The 18174-nt window shown below is 41.6% G+C and overlaps 1 protein-coding gene across 1 annotated transcript in view; it reads right to left on the bottom strand.

Annotated features, from left to right (window-relative positions):
* The window catches only part of CHST9 (carbohydrate sulfotransferase 9), a 280856-nt gene that overhangs the window by 22081 nt on the left and 240601 nt on the right, over positions 1 to 18174 (bottom strand). Inside the window, exon 5 of the mRNA XM_018039801.1 lies at positions 4908 to 4945. Coding sequence (XP_017895290.1) covers positions 4908 to 4945 — 38 coding nt within the window. The remainder of the gene's footprint in view (positions 1 to 4907; positions 4946 to 18174) is intronic.

Here is an 18174-nt window from a genome sequence, read left to right as displayed (position 1 = left end):
ATATCAATAACATTTATGGGCCCTAGAGCAGGAGGATGAATGGTGGCCCACGCACTGTATCTAAATATCCAGAAGTTTTAAAGTAAGTGATACTCAAGACCCTGCCTTCATTTTCATCTGGGGTCTGCAGTCTGTCCCAAAAGATTACTTGGGCTTGGAGGCTAAAGAAGCCCCCTCTCCCTGAGGGCTACCCTTCCACAGGGGTCTGAGTGGTCCTTGGTCCAGTGGACCTTCAGGAGGAGAGCGGGGCAGAAACTGGACTCCTAGGCAGCGCCTGGATCTGTTGCCACCAAGGACAGGATGATGCAGGAAAGCTCATTAGGTTCTGGGAAGGGCAAGTTCCCTCACTTCATGTCTCACTTTTCTGACCTGGGAGTGTCAGGCAGCTCTAAGTACCAGCCAGAACTATACTGCCTACTGCACCCACCTCCCAAGCAGAGGCGAGGGCAGAAGTACCGTTATGGGAGGATCGCTGTCTGCCTACACATCCTCCCACTTCTGGGGGGTTGAGGGTGGGGCGGCTACCTGGAAACCAAACCAGCCTTTCTGTTTCTCTGGTTTCAAAGGGCACAGGCTAGGTATTGTCATACTGAGGGAAGCAAGTCAAACAGAGAAAGACAAACACTGTATGATATTACTTATATGTGGAATCTAAAAAAACGGTACCAAAGAACTTATTTACAAAACCAGAAACAGAGTCTCAGATGTAGACAACAAACTTATGGTTGTCAGGCGGGTAAGGGGAGGGAAGGGATAAGTTAGGAGATTGGGATTGGCACATACAATCTACTATGTATAAAACATAGCTAATAGGACCTATCGTAGCACATGGAATTCGACTCAATACTCTGTAATGACCTATATGGGAAAAAAAAATCTAAAAAAGAGGAGATATATGTATACCTATAGCTGATTCACTTTGTTGTACAGCAGAAACTAACACAACATTGTAAATCAACTATACTTCAATAGAAGTGAGGATCTGCCTGCAACACAGGAGACCCAGCTTCGATTCCTGGGTTGGGTGTGATCCCTGGGAGAAGGGAATGGCAACCCACGCCAGTATTCTTGCTGGGAGAATTCCATGGATAGAGGCGCCTGGGAGGCTACAGTCCATGGGGTCGAAAAGACTCAGACACGACTGAGGAACAAAGCAAAATATAAAAACAAAGTATTAATTCGCCAAAGGTTCTAATGATCTACTATCCAAAAGGCACAAATGGAAGGTATTCTATTTACTATAGGTTTCAACTGCCTACTAAATAAGAAGGCGATTTTTAAATCTTAAGTCAAAAGGTTTTATGTATTCCCATTCTGGTACTGACCATTTGCTACTTTGATTTGGAAGGTATTCTGGGTAGTATTTAAGGTATTATCTTTAATCTACCATAGTCAAAATTATGGGGAAATCTAGATTTCATCTCTACAAGGCGCATTTTTCAGAGAGGAAATCATGGCAGTATTGAACTGCCAAAGGGACAGCTGAAAAAAAAAAAAAATGGGTCATGCATTCATCTCATTCTGCCAAGCGGTTCACTGCTCATTTTTGTCCTCTTCCCGTAAACAAGCAGCGTTAACAAGTTACTTGAAAAAAGCATACTAATTTCCCCAGTGAATTACACAGGAAAGAATCCAGCGTTCCCTCCAGAGAACTCAAATAGTTGTTTGTTCTCTGAGCTCAGGTGTGGTAAAATAGCCATGGGCTAAAAATGCATGCTGGATATTAGCCAGCAGGCTAGAACTTTCCCTCTGCTCCAGTCCTGATTTCTCACGTTGGCATGCAGCTTGGAGATTGCTTAATGGGGGGAAAAAAAGCAAAACCAACAACAGGACTTGATTTTCAATTTCAATTTAATTACACAATCTATAGTGCCTAGTGGGGAAGGATTTGGGGGCAAGATTAATGCACACCAGTGTTCCATTTTACATTCCTTTCTGATAAAGAACTCTGTATTGATTAGCCAAAGTGAGTATATAGACATGTTTTACAAGAGTTAAATTCTTCGGCTAGAAGAAGGGGAGTGTGGATGAAGAAGGACAAACTTCCAGTTACAAAGCAAATAAGCCTTGGGGCTGTAATGGACAGCACAGTGATTATAGTCAATCCTATTATATTGTGTGTTTGAAAGTTGCTAAGAGAGTACACTCTGGGAGTTGGTGATGGACAGGGAGGCCTGGCGTGCTGCAGTCCGTGGGGTTGCAGAGTCGGACACAACTGAGCGACTGAACTGAAGAGCGTAAATCTTAAAAGTCATCACAAGAAAAATGTTTTGTAACTTTGGATGGTGACAGATGGGAACTAGACTTACTATGTAGATCACTGCAGAGAATAAACAAATACGGAATCATTATGTTTTGTATATACTATACAGACTAATGTATGTAATCAGTATATTGTTAATATACTAATTATAACTAATATATGTAACTAATATAATGTTATACGTCAATTATGCCTCAATTTAAAAATAATTAAAAAGGAAGTGACTTCATTTTAGCCCAAGAATACTGGACTGAGTACACTATCCATTCTCCAGCGGATCTTCCTGACCCAGGAATGGAGCCAGGCAGGGTCTCCTGCGTTGCAGGCAGATTCTTTAACAGCTGAGCTACCAGGGAAGCCCAACTAATATAATATACCTAACGAATATAATATGTCAATTATACCTCAATTTAAAAATAACTAAGAAAGGAGTGATTTCATTTTGTGGCTCTTTGCCAGACTTTACATAAATTAAAGGTATAAGATGGTTTTTATAAGAGGTATAAGATAAATTAGAGATATAAGAGGTATAAGGCCTTCCTTGATAGCTCAGTTGGTAAAGAATCTGCCTGCAATGCAGGAGACCCCTTGCTGGGTTGGGAAGATCCCCTGGAGAAGGTAAAGGCTACCCCCTCCAGTATTCTGGCCTGGAGAATTCCATGGACTGTATAGCCCATGGGGTCGCAAAGAGTCGGACACAACTGAGCGACTTTCACTTTTTGAGATGCCTTTTAGAATTATATTCCCAGTGCATTCTTTTTTGTTATCTTGTTCTTTTTTTAAAAATTACTTTTAATTGGAGGATAATTGCTTTACAATGTTATGTTGGTTTCTGCCATACAACAATGTGAATCAGCCATAAGTACACATACAACCCTCTCTCATGAGCCGCCTTCCCACCTCTGACTCCACCCCTCTATATCGGCACAGAGCACTCCTGGTGTATTCTTGAGAGTGGGGAGCACCTCCCTATGTGCAAGAAGAAAGAACAGAAATTCCACTGTAGCATCAGAAATACCAGCTGGCACACTGATTGAACTAAACAACTATCTGTCCTGAAAATGACTACATAACTAATACACTCAAGACCCTTACCTCTGAAGACTAAAAAATTTCACTTTTACTGGAACCGGGAGATATGATGCTTTTATCTGGCACCAAATCCATGTTTAAGATTATGAGTAAATATTTGGTGTTCTATTCTAGTGTCTGCACACTCTATTAGTTTAGCCAAGGGTACAAAAGAAAGAAAATACAGGAAATGAAAATCTACCCCTGAGAAGTAGTCTTAATATATTTCTTGACCAACTGTTTTACCTTGTTAATAAAGAAAACAGTTCTCTTTATTAGGAAAAATGTTCCCTCTGTGACTTAAATAAACAAAATGATAACAATGAACTTTACTGGTTAACTGTTGTTCAACCACCTCACCAAGCCACCTGAGTATAGACAAACAACTGAAATACGATGCTAAAGAGACTAAGCTTAATAGGTGAATAAATATTTGAAATGACTAAGTGACTTTAACATTACATTGGGATGGCATTTTCAAGTTTTTATGATGGCTGCGACTGAGTCGGTATTTACAGTTCTATTCAAAAGCAAAATGGTACCTGATAAGCATTGAATTTTGCCTACTGAATTTGCAATATAGGAGGTCAGTCACATGAAAGGACAATTTTTAAAGCCTGGCGAATTACAGGGCCTCTGGCGCAGATTAGGTAGAGCTAGAACTTAATTTGGTTGGAATGACAATGGGAACCAGAACTGGAATTTATTTTGAAGTCCGTTAGGAGGAGACGTTGAAAAATGTACCCTCGATTGGTATAAATGTAGATGAACCATTCTTCCCCTTGACAAGGATGAGGTGTAATTTATGCCAGAAGAGAACAACAACAGCAAGACTTGGAGATGTGTGTCTATGAATGATGTGTGTCTTGGAGATGTGTGTCAGCATCCCCCGTGTCTAGCGGCAGCACTGGGAAACACTCAGCCAGACTGGCCCATGGGAAGAGGGTGGCAGGGGGGCAAGCCCAGCCAAACTTGGTTTGGATCTGTGGCTGCATGTCTTAAACCCCTTAAGCTATTGTACATCTCCCGGTAAATATAAAAAAAAAAAATAAAAAAAAAAGACTGGATAAGAAAACAGTGAGGCAGGCAGGAAGACACTGGCTACGTGTGGGTAGAAATCAGGGACCAGATAGAAAACCAACTTGTATGTTTCCATGGCTAAGGCTTTAGTTCTTAACTGTTGGGGAGGGAATGACTGGATGAATTAGAATTTAGGAAAATCACAGAGGACAGTCAGCTTAGTTAAGGGAGAAGTTGATAAAAGTATCTCTTTGCAGCCATGATAGAATCAATGCAGAGGTCATGACCTGCTCTGAGGGCTGCTTACATCAGAGCTGGCAGAGCCCATCCTTGGGAAAGATGGTGTGGAGGGAGGAATGAGGTGGGGGAGACAGAAAAGTGCATGATCACCCATGTATGATCAATTTATTTGTTCTCAGAACCAGTAAGATGTGTATCGCTCATACCCAATAACTAGCAATGCCTCCTTTTAAGAATATTTACAAATGCTTAATTAATTAGTAACATCTGAAGCAAAATTCTACATCCTGGTGTATGAGAAGTGAGGAAATACCTGGTTGGTGATATGTTCCTGGATTTTTTCTCTAGTCACTGAAAAAGAAAGCAAAAAGAAAGTCAGCATTAGTAATGGTCTTGCTCTGTTCTCACTCAAAATTCCAAACAGCAGTTGTGGACTCCCTGAGCAAGGATTTACAGAGGATGAGATGGCTGGATGGCATCGCCGACTCGATGGATGTGAGTTTGAGTGAACTCCAGGAGTTGGTGATGGACAGGGAGGCCTTGCGTGCTGCAGTTCACGGAGTCGCAAAGAGTTGGACTCGACTGAGCGACTGAACTGAACTGAACTGAGAAACAGTTATGATCACTCCAATACCAGAATGAAAAAAAAGTCAAAACCAAAATTAACCACATTAGGCAAAGATAACAGAAAACAGAGTGGAAATACATACCAGAGGATGTATTAAACTCTGGAAGAGAAATGGTAAAGAGATGAAAGAACTAAAGAAAAAATTGAACCACAGCCATTTGAAGGTCTCCAAACAATGACAACCTGCTCAAGCATAATATTAACAGTAAACTCAGGGAATCTTGAGGACCAGAAGAGATTTAAAGTGACAGATGGCAGAAGTGCTACTTTTTCCTGACTTATGAAAATGATAAAGACCTTCTTAGGTTTTGGTACTGCCAGAGACCAAATATAAACCACCAATTCTGTAAGTGGTATCTTAGGACAGAAACATATCAGAGTAATGTAACACATGAAAAAAAGCAACAGAGGGGTATAAATAATGAGGATTCTAAAATAATAAACCTCAAATACTGCAAAAATACCCTAAGAATGATCAATATCATGTGTCTTAAATGCAAGAAAAAAAATCCTTAGGAATAATCAATAACCAACAAACCACCAGGAAAGAGAGTAAAGACATTTGTCTTTACTCAGCAGTTATTACGTGCTTGTGAATATCTTGGTGAGATACCTACACTTTGTTAAATGTGTCGTTTTAAAATTTTAATGATGATGATTGTGTAGTGACATGCATTTGTAAAAAAGAATACAGACAGTTCCCCTGTACCCTTTACCCAGGTTTCCCCATGGGTTATATTTGGATGATCTACATAGTATGGTAATATCTGAACCAGGATGCTGACACTGACATAGTTGAGATACAGAACCTTTCCATTACCTCATGTTGCTCTTTCATAATCACGTCCATTGCCCTCCCACCCCTGCCCTCTTCTTAACTCCTGGCAATCACTAATCTGTTCTCCATTGCTGTCAAGAATGCTGTGTAAATGGAAACATGCATTTAAACCCTTTTGGGATAGGATTTTCTCACTCAGCATTGTTCTCTGTAGAGTCATCCCGGTTGCTATGTGCATTCCTGTGCATTCTTTTCTTCCCCAGTATTTCATTTTTTAGTTGGAGTATAATCGCTTTACAATGTTAGGTTAGTTTCTGCTTTACAACGAAGGGACTCAGCTGTATGTATACATACATCCCCTTTCTCTTGGACCTCCCTCCATTACCTTTTTATTGCTGAGTAAGGATGCACCAAAGTCTGTTTAGTCATTCACCAGATGAAGGACATCCGGCTCGTTTCTAGCAATTGTGAATAAAGCTGCTATCAACTCTTGTGGACAGGTTATGTGAACATAAGTCTTGTGCAATTTCTGGGTTGTGTGGTAGTTGCCTGTTTAGTTGTTGAGGAAACTGTCAAACTGTTTTCAAAAAAAGACGTAATGAATATACATGGTATTTACTGGTCAACTTTGCTGTTGTTCAGTCATGTCTGACTCTTTGCAGCCCCATGGACTGCAGCACGCCAGGCTTCACGGCATTTACCGGTCAATTGAGCAACCAGTAATAAGCATATCAGGAAATTTTACTAAGCGCTCACTCAGTGTCAGGTCAGGTGATACACAGGAGGCACTAGATGAAGGAGGAGCCCAGAAAATGGAATGGCCCTGTTGAAAGCGGGCTCTCCCTTATGAAAGCTTAACCGCCTTCTCATTTTGCGGATTGTTTACTTTGCTGCATAGACGTGTTCTCAGTTTGGTGCTTTCGTTGCCTGTGCTTTTGGTGTCATGTTCAAGAAGTCATCACCAAAACTGATAGAAAGAGGTTTTTGCCTATCTTTCCCTCTACTTTTAGCTTTTATAATTGAGTCTTTAATCCTTCTTGAATTATTAATAATTTTTTGCATGGGGTAAGAAGAGGATCAAATGTTGTGGTTTGGCATGTGAATGTCCCGTTTTCTCCGTTGTTGAAGAGACTATTAATAGCATCGTTTCCTCACTGTGTATTCTCGGCAGCTTTGCCAAACAGCCGTTGACCATATACGTATGGATTTATTTCTGGACTCTGTTCCATTCCATCCGTCGATATATCTGTTTTTATGCCAGTGCCACACTGTTTTGATTACTGTAGCACTATAATATATTTTGAAATCTGGAAGTATGCGGCTTCCACCTTTGTTCTTGTTGCTCAGAATGGTTTTGGCTATTCAGTCTTTTGTGGTTCTACAGAAATTCTATAATTTTTTCTTCTGTAAAAAATGTCATTGAGAATTTGATAAGGATTACATGAATATATAGATAACTTTGGGTAGTATAAACATCTAAACAAAATTAATTCTTTCAAATCATAAATATGAAATGTCTTTCCATTTATTTGTGTGTGCTTTAATTTCTTTCACCTGTGTTTCATAATTTTCAATGTATGAGCCACCTCCTTAAGTTTTTTTCTCAAGTAATTTGATTTTCATCCTATTGTAAATGGGACTGTTTTCTTAATTTCATTTTCAGGTAGTTTGTTGGTGATGTATAGGAAGGCAACTGGAAGGCTTCTGCACAGCAAAGGGAGCCATCAAGAAAATGAAAAAATAATTTAAAAAAAAGTAGGCTATTCAATCCCACCACTGTCACAAAATATCAGGGCCAATTTTGGAGTTTCTAGATAATAATTACCAATTTTCTTCATTTTTAATGGTACTGCCCAATTGGACACTCTTGATAGGTTTTGGTATTTAGATGTCTTTTGCCAGATAATATGTAGAGTGTATAAGAAGGATGCATAAAGAAGAGTGCTTTTTGTTGGGGGTGGCGGGAGGACTTGCCTTTTGAATTAGATCACCAAGGTGGACAAGAAGAGAAGGAAGAACATTCAGGAACGAGAGAGCATTTTGGGTCCAAAGCAGGGAAAGGAAGCCAGCATGGCCAAAGTGAAATAAGGGGAAGGTGGGGAGGTGCGAGATGAGGCTGGACAGACAGGCAAGAAACATTTAGCAAGAAAGCTCATGTGGACCATTTTGGGGAGATTGATGAACCTTCCCCAAAGCAGTGGGAAGTCAGTTATGAAGGGAGTGTAGCCCAGGGTGTGAGTAGGCCCACTGGAATGCCTTGGTCAGCTGTGCATTTTCAGAGGACCTCTCAGGGGTGGTTGCTACCTGGAGAATAGGCCAGAGGTGGCGTCAGGGGCGGCAGCAGCACCAGGAAATCTTAGTTTCATTTCCTTAGGAACAAACTGAAATCTGAAGGAATTCCAGTGAAAAGCAAGAGGCCAAACAATCAAATAATCATAAACTAATCACAGTGTCCCCTGGACTCTAGAAAATGGAGTAGATGGTAACTTGACATCTAATTTACAGCTCTGTCATTTATTAGATTTAGGGCCCTTTATGTCTGTAAAATTCCATGGACGGAGGAGCCTGGTAGGCTGTAGTCCATGGGTGGGGTCACTAAGAGTCAGACACGACTGAGTGACTTCACTTTCACTTTTCACTTTCATGCCTTGGAGAAGGAAATGGCAACCCACTCCAGTGTTCTTGCCTGCAGAATCCCAGGGACAGGGGAGCCTGGTGGGCTGCCGTCTATGGGGTCACACAGAGTCGGACATGACTGAAGCGACTTAAAAGCAGCAGCAGCAGCAGCAGCAGCAGCATTCAATGTGCGGGTCCTGTCTGGTCATGTATAACGAAGAGTTACTAGTGTTTACCCCTCAGCAGATTTGTGAGGATTAAATAAGTATGATTTTTGCACACAAAGGATAAGAGAAAGACATTCCAGGGAGTGGGACTGAAAGAATAAAGTCTCAGAGGCAAGGAGAGGGTGTATCTGGGTGAATCATGAGACATTTAGAAAATCTGAAAGTCAGCCCAGCCAAATTGGAGAGACAACAGTAAGTGCAAAAACCAGAGGTCAAAAGGACCAGAAATTCACAGAACACCAAAGTGATTGGAGGGTAGAAAGGGAGAGGAAATGATTCAAGCACATTACATCTATTGTGTGCTTTATTTCTAATCTAATGGCACTGCTGATCTGACAGGCTCTTTCAAACGTTCAGGTTTTAGTTTAATATTAATACCTCATACTAGTCAAGTGGGCTTCCCTGGTGGCTCAGAGGTTAAAGCGTCTGCCTGCAATGCTGGAGACCTGGGTTCGATCCCTGGGTTGGGAAGATCCCCTGCAGATGGAAATGGCAACCCACTCCAGTATTCTTGCCTGGAGAACCCCATGGACAGAGCAGTCTGGTGGGCTACAGTCCACAGGGTCGCAAAGAGTCGGACTGAGCGACCTCACTTTCTAGTCAAATGGCCATCATTGAAAAAAAATCTACAAACAATAAATGCTGGAGAGGGTGTGGAAAAAAGGAACTCTCTTGCACTGTTGTTGGGAATGTAAATTGATTCAGCCAAAATGGGGAACAGTATGGAGGTTCCTTAAAAAACTAAAAATAGAGCTACCATGTGACCCAGTGACCCCACTCCTGGGCATAAACCCTGAGGAAAGCACAGCTCAAAAAGACACATGCACTCCAATGTTCACTGTAGCATGATTTACAGTAGACACGACATGGAAGCAGCCTAGGTGACCATCAACAGATGAATGGATAAAGAAGTCGTGGTACAGGTATACAATGGATATTATTCAGCCGCACAAAGAAACAAAATTCAGTCATTTGTAGAGATGTGGATGGACCTAGCGACTGTCACACAGTGAAGTAAGTTAGAAAGAGAAAAAACAAGTATCATATATTAACACATGTATGTGGGATCTAGAAAAAATAGTACAGATGAACCTAGTTCCAGGGCAAGAATGGAGACACAGATGTAGGGAATAGATATGGGGGGGCAAGGGCGAGGGTGGGATGAATTGTGAGGTTAGGTCTGACATATATACACTACCCTGAATAAAACAGATAGCTAGTGGGAAGCTGCTATATAGCCCAAGGGAGCTCAGCTCAGTGCTCTGTGCTGACCTAGATGGGTGAGATTGAGGGGTGGTGGAAGGGAGGCTCAAGAGCGAGGGGATATATGGGCTGTATGTATTATATAGGGCTGATTAATTTCATTCATAGCAGAAACGAACTCAAGATTGTAAAGCAATTATACTCCAATTAAAAAAAAGATCGTAGGGGCTCTTCCCTGGTTGGCCCATCTCCTCTGATGATTCTTGATATCAGCCCATTTCTTTCCCAGCATTTATCATAACTTGCAATTGTTTTGTCATTTGTATGTGCGTTGCTTCTTTGCACATCTCCTTCTACGCTGTAAGCAGCCTGTGGTCAGGGGCCCTGCCTGTCTTGGTTTATTTCTTTTTTGTCTTGCTATTTTCTGATTTGAGACTATACTACGCAAATTCTGGTAATAACATTTTATTAACAAGACAAGATCTCTTATCAAGAAACCATGTTTAAAAATAGAGCAAGAAAAAGTAATAATGATTTTTATGAGGGGGCTGGTTTTATAAGTTTAAGAGCACTTAGAAAAGGTTTGATTTTCTACATTTTAAAGCAGTGGTTACTAACATTGAAAGAATGTGGGTCCCTTTAAAATACCATGACAATTGCTTATAATTTTGTTATTTATTAAAATTCTTTTATGTACATGCATGCTAAGTCGCTTCAGTAGTGTCCGACTCTTTGTGACCCCCGTGGACTATAGGCCACCTGGCTCGTCTGTCCATGGGATTCTCCAGGCAAGAATACCGCAGTGGGTCGCCATGCCCTCCCTCCAGGGGGGTCTTCTCAATCCAGGAATGGAACCCAAGTCTCTTATGCCTCCTGCACTGGCAGGGGAGTTCTTTGCCACTAGCAAACTCCACCCACCTGAGAAGCCCCAGTGTTTTATTAAGTGTCTATAAATTCAACACTGCCTAAAAATGAGTCTGTATCTTTTAAAAAGATCTATTTTCTTCTTGTATTTTATTTTTTAGATTAATATTTTGGGGCGTCTAGTTGATATTTACTGCTGTATCAAGGGCCCAGTGCTGGCACACTTGAAGTATTCAATGCAAATTTACAGAATGATTGACAGTATTTTCAGTCAGGGCTGATTTGTATCAGTTCTCACATTTTAAGGGCAGCTGTTCCTGGCTCTTTCTCTCTAGTGAAAGGAAAGATTCAGGGGGTAAAACTCATTAGATGAACCATATGAATGCCTGAAGTTGACTACTAATAAATTCTAGCCCATACCAAACACTTGGTTTTGTGATAGCCACCATTTCTGTCTTAGTTCCCAGTTGATTTTCCAAGGATTTTAAAGTATCCTAGTAATAGTGATTATGTCTAATCTTCCTTTCCCCTCCTTTTTAATATAACATTTATAGTAGCCTTGGGGCTTCCCAGGTGGCTCTAGTGGTAAAGAATCTGCCTGCCGATGCAGAAGCCCCAAGAAATGAGGGTTGCATCCCTGCGTCAGGAAGATCCCCTGGAGGAGGGCATGGCTCCCTACTCCAGTATTCTTGTCTGGAGAATCCCACGGACAGAGGAGCCTGGTGGGCCACAGTCCATAGGACCACAAAGAGCCGGATACACCTGAGTGACTGAGTACATAGAAGCTTAGTTTTGAATCCCTAACATAAAAAAGGTCAGTTTTCATTCCAATCCCAAAGAAAGGCAATGCCAAAGAATGCTCAAACTACTGCACAATTGCACTCATCTCACATGCTAGTAAAGTAATGCTCAAAATTCTCCAAGCCAGGCTTCAGCAATACGTGAACCGTGAACCTCCTAATGTTCAAGCTGGTTTTAGAAAAGGCAGAGGAACCAGAGATCAAATTGCCAACATCCACTGGATCATTGAAAAAGCAAGAGTTCCAGAAAAAGATCTATTTCTGCTTTATTGACTCTGCCAAAGCCTTTGACTGTGTGGATCACAATAAACTGTGGAAAATTCTGAGAGAGATGGAATACCAGACCACCTGACCTGCCTCTTGAGAAATCTGTATGCAGGTCAGGAAGCAACAGTTAGAACTGGACATGGAACAACAGACTGGTTCCAAATAGGAAAAAGAGTATACAGTATACAGTATACAAGGCTGTATATTGTCACCCTGCTTATTTAACTTCTATGCAGAGTACATCATGAGAAACGCTGGACTGGAAGAAGCACAAGCTGGAATAAAGATTGCCGGGAGCAATCTCAATAACCTCAGATACGCAGATGACACCACCCTTATGGCAGAAAGTGAAGAGGAACTCAAAAGCTTCTTGATGAAAGTGAAAGAGGAGAGTGAAAAAGTTGGCTTAAAGCTCAACATTCAGAAAACGAAGATCATGGCATCTGGTCCCATCACTTCATGGGAAATAGATGGGGAAACAGTGGAAACAGTGTCAGACTTTATTTTTTGGGGCTCCAAAATCACTGCAGATGGTGACTGCAGCCATGAAATTAAAAGATGCTTACTCCTTGGAAGAAAAGTTATGACCAACCTACATAGCATATTAAAAAGCAGAGACATTGCCGACTAAGGTCCGTCTAGTCAAGGCTATGGTTTTTCCAGTAGTCATGTATGGATGTGAGAGTTGGACTGTGAAGAAGGCTGAGCGCAGAAGAATTAATGCTTTTGAACTGTGGTGTTGGAGAGGACTCCATTCTGAAGGAGATCAGCCCTGGGATTTCTTTGGAAGGGATGATGCTAAAGCTGAAACTCCAGTACTTTGGTCACCTCATGCATAGCGTTGACTCTTTGGAAAAGACTCTGATGCTGGGAGGGATTGAGGGCAGGAGGAGAAGGGGATGACTGAGGATGAGATGGCTGGATGGCATCACTGACTCGATGGAGGTGAATCTGAGTGAACTCCGGAAGTTGGTGATGGACAGGGAGGCCTGGCGTGCTGCGATTCATGGGGTCGCAAAGAATCGGACATGACTGAGCGACTGAACTGAACTGAACTGAACGTAAAAGTGAAAGTTGCTCAGTCGTGTCCGACTCTTTGGGACCCCATGGACTGTAATCCATGGAATTCTCCAGGCTAGAATAGTGGAGTGAGTAGCCGTTCCCTTCTCCACAGTATGTTCCCAACCCAGGGATTGAACCCAGGTCTCCTGCATTGTAGGAGGATTCTTTCTCAGCTCAGCTACCAGGGAAGCCATACGTGTTGAAGATTGTGGGAAATGAAGTGAAGGACCAAGAGTTAATTCTAGATAACTTATAACACCAGGTTTTATACTTTTCCTGAAGGCCAACAATATTTTAATTGTCCCTTTAGTTTGAATTTACCCAAATTTCCACCATTCTCTTTCACTAAGCTGCTATTTACCAAAATAAGGTTTCTCAGCATAGCTACCCAGAAGACTCAGGCTTCTCTTTAATTGCATTGTGGAATCAGGGGCTTTGAGGAGGGTGGCAACCCCAGGGCAGATTTGACCCAAGGGCCACAAGTATAGGCAGGAACCTAAGTCACAAACCTGGGCTGTGTCTTGGGATGTCAAGACAGACAGGCTGGATATGTTTCCCAAGCAAAAGGTCACAGTGAGTCCAGGATTCAGGGCTTCTATGCAAATATGGAAGAGGCAGGTGATGGTAGGGGACGTAAATGGCAGGGAACATATCCACGTTTTGGAGGGACTTAGTTCCACGTCATGAACAACTCAGGCAACAAGGCAGGAGCCACACTGGGGACTGAGGGATAAAGCAAGGGCTGATTCAGAAGGCAACAGAGTAAGGTTCCAGTTACTAAGGTCAGAAAGTCAACTGAGGATCATGGGGACTAGAGCCAGATAGACCATTTCTGTGAGATACAGCTATTTAAATATGAGAAAAGTGATCTCCTCCCTTGAGCTATTAAAACTCTAATAAATTAAAATATATAATTACATCATTATTTTGTGACTGTAGTGGTTATGATTGCAACTCATGATAATTTTTTCTCTTGCTCACAGATAGTCTTAGCCTGGTGGAGATGTAAATGTTCCCTGACCGAGACAAGAGAAAAGGAGGGAATCCCACATAAGGAAAACCAAAGTCATTCTCCAGTTTATTCAAATCGTATTTGAGAGAGAGGAATGGAATTCAGGGGATAAATTGTAACTGCATAAGCCTTTGCTAATAAAAGATTAAGAAGTATGTGGTTTAGCATCTTTTAATTATTTTTTCTAGCATCTTGAATATACAATGTTTGAAATCTCTGGTTGGATCAACATTATTTTGCTCAGAGGTTTGTGGACTTTGCATACTGATTCTTTCCTGTTTCCAAGTACATTTGCTTTTAGGCTATTTTTATTCACTTTAAAGGAATTTTAATAACTTTCTGTTGACAGCATGGACAGCTGGTCTTGAGAATTAAAGAAAATTCACTTGCTGACTGAGGAAGGAAGTGACATCAATGAGCTTCTAAAGTCAGCCCAGAGGGGGAAATTGGCTTGTGAGAGAGTAGCCTTGCATGGCACTGTATTTATCGAGCAATGCCTTGAGATGCAAATTGGTGTATCAATCAAACCTATGGTGCCTACCTCCAACCAACTGAGTGCAAAGCGAAGGAACACTGCCCCGCAACACTGAGGAGAAAAAGGATGAGGGATATGGGAACCCAGGGGCGAAGTGAGTTATGGGAACTCACAATCCCCTCTCTGGGCGGATGCTTCACTCACTGTCAAGCCTCAGTTTCTTTGTCTAGAAAATGAGTTTGATGTAAGCTGTTGGTTGAAGTCAGTCCATTTCTGTGACAGATGGCTAATGAGAGATGTTATCTCACCACTTTGTCCCAAAGAGTGCTATCAATTGCTTTTTATCTCTCGCTAAGAGCAACCTAGAAAGAGAAATCTTAGTGTCATTTGTAGCTACTGGGCTTCCCTTATGGCTCAGCTGGTAAGAATCTGCGTGCAATGTGGGAGACCTGGGTTTGATCCCTGGGTGGGGAAGATCCCCTGGAGAAGGGAACGGCTACCCACTCTAGTATTCTGGCCTGGAGAATTCCATGGACTGCATGGTCCACAGGGTGGCAAAGAGTTGGACACGACTGAGCAACTTTCACTTTGTAGCTACTACCTTCGTTCCTTGATATTTTTAAAATTGGCATTCATTGTGTATTCTACTGCAGAAAAGATACCAAACCTGGAAGACACCAAATCTGGACTTTAAAGACTAATGACACCGGTAATAGCAATTATCATTGTCATCATAATGAATGACTTAATTCTTCCCCCTTGTTAGAGACCTGCCCTCTGGAGCTGCAGTATCCATTTTTCAAGGTCACTGCGGTGCAAGTGGAATGTGTGTGTGTATGTGAGGGTTCCATCATGTGAGTGTACAGGTACGTGTATATACATACACACACCTGTGCAAAAGACAGGCAGAAAAGTCCCGTAACACATTTTATGGTTATGAGCTGAAAAATAAAATCTGCCGACTATTTCTTAGCTCAGTTTATAAAGTGCTTGAGTGTTGGTTCAATAAGAGTTAAACAATTTGAGTTTGAATTTGCAATCTAGAGTCAATGGGAATTTTATTCATCCCAAGAGATAGATGCATTCAGGCTGCCTTCTTTTCCTTGTCTATAAACATATTTGGGGTATTCAACTAAATTTTCAAATTTTACGAGCATAAATAGGTAACTTGAACCATTCAAAAAATATTGGTTAAGTAGAGAAAAGAAAGGATGGGCTCTCAACAGCCACAGTCTTCAGGCTAAAGGATTTTCTGAATATCCTCAAGCAAAACTCAGTCATCTAATCTTACAGCAATATTTTAATGAGCATCTATTATGGAAATGATGCTTGGTGTTCCAGAAGTATAGAAGAAAAGTGGAGAAAGCAAGAAGATCACCCCACAAAATGACAACATGTAATCATGGAGCTGTAAAGGATTTATTAGTAAATTGTACAGGTAGTCAGATCAAAAGGTATTTAACTCTTGATATAGTAGTAATGGCAATGGATTCACTTTCAGACTTTTCTAGTCTTGGTTTTGCCACTATTAAGCTGTATCGTGAAAATGAAAGTCACTCAGTCGTGTCTGACTCTTTGTGACGCCATGGACTGTATAGTCCATGGAATTCTCCAGGCCAGAATACTGAAGTGGGTAGACTTTCCCTTCTCCAGGGGATATTCCCAACCCAAGGATTGAACCCACGTCTCCTGCATTGCAGGCGGATTCTTTACCAGCTGAGCCACAAGGGAAGCCCCTCAAGCTGTATGGCATTTAGTAAATAACTCCAATCCTGAAGTCCTTGCTTTTTCTTCAGAATGATAGTCACAGTGTTCCAAGTATTGATGGTCTCTAAATTTGTCTATAGTTACTCAAATTCTTTGACCTTAAAAAGAATGAGGGAGATTGAAAATTTCCATTGGCACAAACAGAAGACAGCTCAAGAGGGAGGGGATATATGTGTACTTATGGCTGATTCACACAGTTGAATAACAGAACCTAACACAACACTGTAAAGCAATTATTTTCCAATTAAAAAAAATTAAAGGATCAGTTATTAAAGTCAAAAAGAAAAAAGAAAAGAGGTCATGTTTCATGGAGGAATCTGAGGAGGTTTCATAGAGGAGACAGCATTTGATCCGGGTAGTTCTATTAATAAAAATACATTGGAGGAAAGGTTTTTCACCTGAAAGGAAAATCACAAGCAAAAGCACAGAACCAGGAAATGTATGGGGTGTGTACAGGGGTAGTGAATAGGGCTTTTTGACTTTAGTGAAGTCTCTATATTAGCAAGTAGTCAGAAGCAAGGCAAAATGTGTGTGATGGATCAATATCAAGGAGGGCCCTAAAAACTTCAGGAGAAATTTTGACCTTTATTTGGTAAGAGAGCCCTAAAAGATTTTTGAGCCAGAGAGTGATCAAAACTGTTTGAAGAAGATGAATCTAACAATGCTATCACTTGAGGATGGGAGACACTGGTAAGGAGATGGCATGCTAAGTCGTTTCAGTTGTGTCTAACTAACTCTTTGTGACCCTTTGGACTGTAGTCCGCCAGGCCCCTTTGTCCGTGGGATTCTCCAGGCAAGACTACTGGAGTGGGTTGCCATGCCCTCCTCCAGAGGATCTTCCCAACCCAGGGATCGAACCGTGTCTCCTGCACTGCAGGCAGATTCTATACTGCTGAGCCACCGGGCCATAATGTGGGTGAAAGTGAGGTACTCTGTGTGACTAGAATGGACTTCCTTCTGCTGGGGGCTGGGCAGCAGGGCAGTGGGAAGAAAAGAATTAAAGATGATCAAGATTTTGAGCTTGGGTGCTTGGGAGAAAATGCTCTTAATGCGAAGGTGGAAACAAGGAAATAGGGACAGTTTAAAGAAGCAAATTTGGTGAGTAATGGTGGAGGTGGGATGATTAGCTCAGTTTGACCTTTGTTAGGTTTAAAAACACCAGGAAGACATCCTGGAGGAGGCAGTAAGTGAGATCAGGAAGAGGTCAGTTACGAGGCAATCTTCCACAGAGAGATGCCAGGGGAAGCTACCAGATGCAAGACTCTTTTTAAAATTTACACAGAGAAATAATGACCAAATTAGAACTTTGGGAAACACTTGTGTTTTATTTATATTTGATGATGCCTCCTTAAATAATGGAATGCAAATTTGACATCATCTGTGCTGTGCATAAGAGATGCTGTCTCTGAGCTAACCCAAAACTTAGTGTCAGGAACTAGCAAGTTCCAGGTTTGGATTTAGAGCTTAAGTCCTCACTGGTCCTGGATTTGAGTCAAAGGCTTTGATTCTGACACCAAATCTGATGTGTTTCTCCCTTAACACGATAAACAATGAACTGAATTCTCTACAGATACTGACTGGTAGGGCTTCCCAGGTGGTGCTAGGGGTAGAGAACCCACCTGCCAATGCAGGAGATGGAAGAGAGGTCGGTTCGATCCCTGGGTTGGGAAGATCCCTTGGAGGAGGGCATGGCAACCAACTCCTGTATTCTTGCCTGGAGAATACCATGGGCTGAGGGCCTGATGGGCTATAGTTCATGGAGTTGCAAAGAGTTGGGCACCACTGAAGCAACTCATGTACACGCTGACTGGCTAGTTCAGAAATTTAACTCAATTTTGACATTACCTCCCTGGAGACAGAGTCAGATTCTGCAGGTTAAAG

The sequence above is a fragment of the Capra hircus genome, chromosome 24, assembly GCF_001704415.2.
Source record: "Capra hircus breed San Clemente chromosome 24, ASM170441v1, whole genome shotgun sequence".
NCBI classification, from domain to species: domain Eukaryota; kingdom Metazoa; phylum Chordata; class Mammalia; order Artiodactyla; family Bovidae; genus Capra; species Capra hircus.
The sequence above is the reverse complement of the archived record's forward strand: the minus strand, read 5'-3'. Positions and strand labels throughout refer to the sequence as shown.